At 41.1% G+C, this 8,631-nt stretch overlaps 1 protein-coding gene across 2 annotated transcripts in view; it reads left to right on the top strand.

Moving 5' to 3' along the window:
* The window catches only part of uacab (uveal autoantigen with coiled-coil domains and ankyrin repeats b), a 44,129-nt gene extending 35,781 nt beyond the window's left edge, over positions 1-8,348 (top strand). For both annotated transcript variants that reach the window (XM_071489130.1, XM_071489131.1), the window contains exons 16-19: positions 183-2,897; positions 3,238-3,390; positions 4,557-4,622; positions 5,564-8,348. In XM_071489130.1, the coding sequence (XP_071345231.1) occupies positions 183-2,897; positions 3,238-3,390; positions 4,557-4,622; positions 5,564-5,635 (3,006 nt within the window). In that variant the 3' untranslated portion in view covers positions 5,636-8,348. The remainder of the gene's footprint in view (positions 1-182; positions 2,898-3,237; positions 3,391-4,556; positions 4,623-5,563) is intronic.
* Positions 8,349-8,631: the final 283 nt, after the last annotated feature.

The following is an 8,631-nucleotide window of genomic DNA, read 5'->3' on the forward strand; positions in this document are numbered from 1 at the left end:
AGAACGGCTACATGTGAGTTGGAAAAGTCTAAAACACAGTGTCAGCAGTTTACATCAAAGCAGTCTGTGTCAGCTGACAACTATTCTGTATTTTCAAATAAAGTGGCTGTTTTCCATTAAAATAACAAACAGTAATAATAATTTTGTCATATTTGGTGTGTATTTGTCCTCTTTCTCTGCAGATTGTCCAGAATCCCACCATGTCGCGTTCACTGTCCAGACCTCTAGAGAAGTGTCAGGCAGCTGTAGGCTGGGACCTCTCTAGTGAACTAGATGCACTCCGACATGAACTCGAGACAGTCAAGAGAAGACAACAGGCAGCAGAGGAAGAGACGGCGCGGCTTCAATCTGCCCTGAACCGTAAAAACCGAGAGTGCCAAGAACTGATTCAAAGCCGAGACGTCATCCAGAAACAGGCTGACCAGCAAGTTCAAGAACTGGAGGACGCCTTGGGAGACGTCCAGAAAAGGATGCTGGACTCTGAGTGTAAAGTCAAACAGCTGCAAGCCCATGTAGTCGCTGTTAAGGAACACTTAGGAGGCCAGGCGACAGAAGAACTTCGTGCCCAGCTTCAAGACATCAAGGCTAAGTATGAAGGTGCTTCAGCTGAAGTGGGTCGTGTTCGTAACCGCCTCAAACAGAGCGAGAAGGCCCTGGAGGAGTACAAGTCCAGTGAAAGCCAGCTAGCAGCTGAGGCAGAAAGGCTGAACCAAGAGATGGGAGCTCTGACTGCAGAGCGAGATGAACTTGCAGAAACCCTTTTAGAAATGGAAACCCAACTGAAGGAGACCCAAACAAAACATGGCAACACGGTACCGGCTGAGAAATTTGACAACATGAAAAACCTCCTAACCAATGCAGTTGATGAGAAGGAACGACAGCTCGCTGAGCTGAGGGAAGACTATGACCGTGTGCTGGAGGAGGTGGCAGAGCTCCATCGAAAGCTGGACAGTCCGTCATCCCAGGGAGGAGCAGGGGCGATGTCTGCTGAGGAACAACAGAGGATATGTGCAGCTCTCGAAGAGCAGAATGCTTCGCTGAAGAGGAAACTGGTGGATGTGACTTCCAAAAGCCAGGCTCTAATTCATGAGGTCGAAGAGAGTGAGGAGGAAAGAGATATACTACGAGACCAACTGGACGAGCTCAACAGCAGGATTGAGACTGACTTTATACCCATGAAGGACCACGAGGAAGCCCGGAGGAACATGGTAACAGCTTTGGAGGAGCTGGAGGACAAACTGGTGGAAGCCAGTGAACGTTACGGCAAAGCAGAGGGACAAGTCCAGCAGCTTCAAGCTGAGAGGGCCACACAGCAGGAGACTATCAGGAGTCTCCACAGTGCCAGCGACAGACACCAGAGTGAAATGGACGCTCTGACGTCTCAGAATGCTGATCTGATGAAGAAACTTGAACTGTTGCAGAGGAGATGTGAAGACAGAGATAAAGAGTGTGTACAGCTGACCACACAGAGCCAAACGCTGAAACAGAGCTTGGAGGGAGAGTATGTCCCCAGACAGCAGCACGAGCAAGTGAAGATGGAGTTAGGTTCCGCCTTAGAGAGTGTTAAAGCTGAGATGTTGAAGTTGGAGACCAAGGAAAAAGAAAGTGGGGAAGAATTGAGGAATGTGAAAGAAGGAAATGATAGGTTGAAAGAAGAATTGGAAAAAGTTTTGTTGGAGATGAAGAAATACTATATAAGCATAAAAGACCACAAAGCTATTACAGACACACTGAATGCTTCTGTGGTTGAGGCAGAGAATAGCGCAAAAGAGGTGTCAGCAATGTATGTGTCTGCCCAGGAGGAAACAGTAAAGCTTACTCAAGAATTAGAAGCCCAGAGGAAAGAACTTGATACCATACAGGAGGCTATCCAGTCTAAGTTTATCCCAGTGACAGCGGCTGAGGAGAAAGAACACTCCTACAGTGCCCAGGTGAAGGAGTTGACAGTCAAGCTGTTGGAAATGGAGGAGAAGTATAACAAAGAAAGGTCTGCTAGAGAGAGTGACAAGCAGGAAAAAGAGAAACTAAAACTTGAGATTGAGTCTGTTCAAGAAAGACTGGACACTGCTTTGGTTTCCAGTGAAAAGCACAAGGAAGTAGAGGAAGAGTTCACGGGTAAATTTGAGGAATTGACTGAGAAGTTGGTCATTTTAGAGCAGCAGCACAAGGAGGTTACACTTCAGAAAGCCGATCTTGAAGACCAGAATGCCCTCTGCAACACTCAGATCCAGAATCTCCAGGAGCGTCTGAAATCAGAGTTGACTCGAATAGCAACATATGATACGGAGCTTAAAGCCCTCCATGATGCCATGCAGCAAGCCCAGGCTGATTGCAAGAAAGCAAGAGAGGCTCAGCAGGAGGAGGCCCAGAGGGTTTGTGCCTTACAGAAAGAACTACAGGAACGCCGAGGGGATCAGGCTTCTCTGATGCAACAACACATTGAGGCAAAGGAAGTCCTGGAGGCTGAAGTCACTAAGCTTCAAATGGCTCTCCAAGAAGAGGAGGAGAACAACGCCCAGAGGGCTGAAGATGTGTCTGCCCTGCAATCTGAGCTGCTTCAAGCCACACAGGCACTCGAGGAGGTCCGCTATAAGGAAGACCAAATGAACCAGCTGAAGAAGGAGAAGCAGCAGCTGGAGGAGGAGGCTGCCAACCTGAACAACAAGCTACTGAGCTTAGCAGAGGAGTGTGAAGAAGCCCATCAGGAGGCTACACAGGCAAGGGAGGGTGAGCGCAACGCCAGGACAGAGATGGAGGCTGTTCAGGAGAAGGGACGTGCCATTGAAAGAGAAATTAGAGAGCTGAAAGAAAGATATGATGAGTCGCTCAGCACCATCTGTGATCTTCAGAGGAGGATCCAGGCATCAGCTCAGCAGACTGAAGCCAAAGACAAGAAGGTGATAAAAACTGACATTATAATCCAATTATTAACAGACTCTGCAGCGCTTAATCATGGTTTTATTATTTAAACTACTTTTGCTACACACAGTATGTGTTTGACTACAGCTAAATGTAACTACTAAAGATTGAAAATGTGATAATCCACCATTGAAAAGTATTTGTGCCTGTTTTGATTGTCAGGAAAGAACCTGGATTATGTTGATTTTGAAAGAAAATCTGATTTTTGAAACATTTTTTTTCTATATTTAGGAATAAAATTCATTTTTTTCATTCTTAAGTTATGAAAAATGTATCTACAATAACATTAATGTTTGTGTGTGTCTTTGTGTGTGTTAGATCACAGAGTTGCTGACAGACGTTGAGCGATTGAAGCAGGCACTGAACGGTCTCTCCCAGCTTGCGTACACGAGCAACGCACCCAATAAGAGACAGACGCAGCACATTGACACACTCCAAGCCCAGATCAAGAGCCTACAGCAGCAGCTGGCTGTGAGTGGACATATATTCTATATAATCAAAATATGTCTTACAGAAAATTATGTAAACACATGCATATTCTCAGGGTGCGGTCTGTGGAAAAAATGAGTCAGGATGTTTTTGAAAACCACAAACCACAGTGGGCTTATAGAGACTAAAGTAATATTTATATAATAATGAACTTTTCATAAACAATTTCAGGACTTGAACTTAACCACTGCATTGGAAGGAATATTGTAAAAGTGCGTATTGCAATGTTGTCAGCCTTACACCTTTCCTTATTTGGACACATGGGGGATGTGATCATACACAACAAAACAGAAGTTAAAATGCTAATTTGACATTCCAGATTTAAATCTCACTTTCACTACCATGGATAGTGCCGCTGGGCCAGGCATGCCAAAACACTTATTTATAAACTTCACTGTGCAATAACACAATGTGCTGTCAACACAGAAATAAATAGGCTGCAGTCACACGAGCGCTAACAGTGAAAATCCATTTTTAACTTTATTGTTGTTTGCACTATAGACTGTTCTCACATTGCAATGCTTTACTTAGATATCCCCACTGGGGACAAAAATAATTCAGCAGAGGCAGGGATATATAGACCAGAGGGGGGACTCCCCACCCCAACCTCACCCTCCTGTCAAATCGCACCCAGCATGTTCTGCTTTATATTTAGTTAGATTTACTGCGATTTACTGTGTTTCTGGTGGTGACTGACTGGAAAACAACCGAACAAACCAATAATAAGTTTTTAATTTTTATGTCTTTTACATGATGAAATTAAGTGTTTCCATGACGAGGATTAATGCAGCAAAATTTGACCTCTCAATCCTCAGTCTCCTCACGAGTCGCATAAAGTGCACTAACATGTTCCATTACAGGTATTTAGGTTTATCAGCTAATCAAGTAGTTCAGAAAAAGAACTTGATTTTATAATTCAGGGTTGCTCCATGTATAAACATCTTCTGCTCCTTTCATGTCACCTAAAATTAACGTTAGGAAGAAATTGGGTCTGGGTCTTATTGAAACATTGAAGTGTAGCTGGAAGATTTATAATGTGGAACTATAATTCAGTGACTGAACCGCATCACTATTTACAAGCCGGTGAAGACAACGTAGCAATAACCTTGTCGTCTTCATCTCTTCCTCCTTCCCTTCTGCCCAATAAGGATGCTGAGAGGCAACACAGGGAGGTGGTTTCGATTTATCGAACTCATCTTCTCAGTGCAGCGCAGGTAAGTTTCCTCTCATTAATCTCTATTGAAGTGATAGTTTATGATTTCCTTCTTAAACTGCACGTTGACTAGGGAGGGAGTTTGTTTCCTTCCCATGAATGGTCTTAATGACAATAACATGGTCAATAATTAAGAACAACAACAAGAATCATTGATTAAATTTGACAGAGTTCATAAAAGAATAGCTGAACTGATAAAAGTGCTCAGAGATGGAAGATTTCATTAAAACACGCTTGATTGCATAAAAGGCAGAGCCATTATTTCATAAAAGCAGACTAGAGTCAAAAATATACATAGATTTTGTTTAACCCAGCTGTGTTTGGTCTTTATCATCCAGCATTTGCATTTCTCATTTAACACAACACGTACTGTGTCAGTGCGTTGCCCATCCCAGCAACAACTTGTTGTAAAAACCTAATTTCAAAGTGTTATTATTATTATTATTATTATTATTATTATTATTATTATTATTATTGCTGTAAATACGCCTGTTTTATCACATTGTGGTTGCACTCTCGTCAATCAACCAAAACAACATTCGGCACCTAGTCACCGTCCATGAGCAAGGAGCATATCAGATTTTCTCACTGCAGTAAAGTGTGTTGTGAAATGTTTTGTAAAAGCCTGCTGATTATTTGAGGCAGCCATTCCAGGTGGACTGGGAAAATGCAATGGTAACTGTAATGGTTTGAAATCCTGTGTGAGCATGCTACAAAATTCACTCATCAAAACAGGAAACATCAAAAAGGGGAAAATGGCTCTACAAAATTTGTCCTCAGCCCAAATTATTTAAAAACATGTAGGTGCAGAGTAGCTGTCAGGAGCTAAAGCACAGAATGATCTGCTGTGTGAGTAACTGACAGAGTAACAGGGTACTGTTTACACTGATAAATATGATGGCTGGATTAACAGTAACCTGTTTCTGATTGTTTGTCTCATAGGGCCACATGGATGAAGACGTCCAAGCCGCCTTGCTACAGATTATCCGCATGAGACAGGAGTTTGTGTGTTAACGCTTCCTCCAACAAAACACAGCGCTCCCTGCTGACTCAGATTCACCATTTTCACAAACCCCCTGCTGCAAAGTGTCCGTGCTGTGGCCCCTGTGGGTGCTCACTGTGTTTGTGTGTTTGTCTTTTGGCAAAAATGTATCCAAACAGGCTGTTCTGAAATCCATTATGTTGTAGCGTGGCCGAACAAATACAACACTTTGTTGTGGGTACCGGTGAATAACTGTTGGTTTTATTGGTACAAATGTGATAATTCAGCTTCAATAGAAACACAGCAAATGAAAACTCACTTTACTTTAATTGCTAGTGTACCACTTCAAGCCAATGTCCTGTATGAAACTGAGCAGTGAAAACATTTTCTGTCATCACCCACTGTTTATGCAGAAAGCTTTTTTTAGTTGCAGGTGCAGTACATGAAAATGTGATTCCACACATTTTTGTCAAATCTTTCATAAATGATGATGTGGATTTAATCCATTATCTTCAGTCATTTGGAGGTTATTTTCCCTTTCACAGATGACTTGAAATGCACAGCTGAAATGTAAAATGGACATGAACGCAAAGACCACTTTTCACATTCCCACCTGACAGTCAGCTCTCATTCAGTGTTTTTGTATTTAACAGCATTTTTTTTTTTCTAGAATTGAAAGGGTAGGTTCACGTTCTTCTCAAGTTGACTTCAACACAATACTCACATGCCTGTACAGTATGTGCACTGAATAAGTTACTGGATGCAGTAATCATTCCTCTTGTTCATACCAGCAGTGAAGAGATCAGTATTTGTTTCAGAGAAATGTTGGAAAGAGTTGAAATACACAGGGATTAATCGCATCTAACATCAAAAAGACACATTGTGTCAAAAAAGCGTATATTTCAAACATTTAAGTAGATTTATCAATCTATACATGAGGTAAAAGGACTGTTTCTTGTTCTGTGGCTGTTCACAAGTCTGCTGTAGGGTTTAACAACACTTTGCAATCACTTCTTATCCCTTTTTGACAAAGGAATGTAAACTAGCAAGTAAATAAAAAAGAAAAAAAAGTCTTTTGATAAGAGAAATAAAACATCAGTGTTCTGAAGTGCTCTAAAGGAGTTTAATTTACGTAGTCAGTAGAGAGAAAGCTGAGCCTTTTTCACAATGACATCTGTATTTTCATTGTGAAAAAGGCTGATTTTAGTCTGAAATGTCCTTGTTGGTTTCCCTGCCAGTTTTTCCTTGCATTGTAACAAAAAGAGTAAATTTTGTTCTGAAATAACTGTTCACTTATGAAGATACTTAACCTAAATCAGATTTGCTGAAGCCTCTTATTAGCATATATTAACCTTGTAGTTAATTTTTGACTGTCGATTTTCCATTTCTTACACTGGCATAGCATTAGAAAGGAATCTCTCCGAAGCTGGTATCAACAGGAGCAATGATTACAGCAAAATGTGAACCTATCCTTTATCCTTTGTTCATGTCAGTTGTAGCACGTCAGCTACTTTCTTGAGATGTTTGAGTCAGACTGTATCATTTTGTGACACAGTTATTGTCCTCTGGAGGTCCAACCTAACACGTTTTCAGTATAATCCAAATACCAAAGACCTGAAGTTTATCCAAATCTAAAAACTACTTGCCATTCTGGTAGATGGAAGACAGTTTGTGGTAGATTTGGGAGAGCTCTCAGGTACGTCTCTCACGCAGTCTGGTAACATGAGTCTGTGCATTGGTTATGCTGGATTTGAGTCATGGAGGTGTGGAGTGGAGATCTCTTGCTGTGTCCTACAGTTTGCAGTGGCACGTCGTCCTTTTATTGAAACCAGAGTGTCCTCTAGTGGTGAGACTTGGCAGGCCAAGTTGATAGAAATTGTAATCATCAGTGTGGCTCAGGGGCAGGCAGTTGTTGTTTTTGGAAGCTGTAATATTTGCGTGCTTGTAATCAACACTAGGGGAATTAATTATAAATCTGAAATGAAATTAAATAGAATATGAAATCTGAATGTAAAACTAAACTGACAGAGCTTTATTACTAATATCTGTTAGTTTGCATTACTACATTTAAACCAACCAACCAAAAGTCCCAGCTGAAGTTTGACCTCATATAAAACCTGATTTATGCAGCAGTGGACTTTGCAGCTCTCCTAGAGCAAAGGTTGCATACCCCTGAGCCAGCTCTTTGTGACTCTTAATGGTGTAGTGTAGTGGTGTTGTGATGATTGAGCGAGTCTCTTGTGCCTTTAAACTGATATATTTTTCATAGCTTTGTACTACTTTAATTACTGTACTACAGTGTGACAATTCTGATATTCAGCAGGTCTGGAAGTAGAACGGCACAAGACACATTCAGGGTAACATTTACTGTAGGAGGCCATTTGATAGGAATAGAACAGATTTTTCTTTATGTGGATAGACAAACCCCTTAACAAATAGTTATTTGAAGCACTCCTGTCAGCTAACACACTAAACCAAGTAAAATTTCTTGCTCTCTGTTTTATACTTTGGCCAAAAATTCTTTTTACACCAACAGATAGTTTATGGAAACCACACCTCTTGCATTTTATGATGCAGATGTTAGGTATTCCTCACCATGTTCCCTCTTATGTTAACATAAATTAAATCCAGATAAATATTCTGACACCAATCTGTTTAAATTGGTTGTTTTCTTTGCCAATAATATTTGTGTTTGTGAATCAGTAATACAAAATAAATAAAAGTGCCTAACATAGAAAACTATAATTTTGTTCAGAGTGTTTTGTCATCACCACAGTCAAAAACCTTCTGTCATCTTTAGCCACACTAGTGGAGGAGTGCAGACTGAAACATCTCAAAAACGACTTCCATGAAATTTTGTACACACGTTCATGGTTTTATGATCTCTTGGCTTTTCATTCAGTGGCTTTCATCTAGCACCAACATCTGTCAAACTCTCCATTATACTTGTCACACTTGTCGAAGTGTGTCGACAGTGTGATTTGTAGCCGTGCATTAGCACTGTAGAAAATTGTTAGACAGCTTCTAT

This window comes from Trachinotus anak, unplaced genomic scaffold (genome assembly GCF_046630095.1).
Source record: "Trachinotus anak isolate AG129_WGS33_773 ecotype Australia unplaced genomic scaffold, CSIRO_AGI_Tana_v1 ptg000011l, whole genome shotgun sequence".
Lineage (NCBI taxonomy): Eukaryota > Metazoa > Chordata > Actinopteri > Carangiformes > Carangidae > Trachinotus > Trachinotus anak.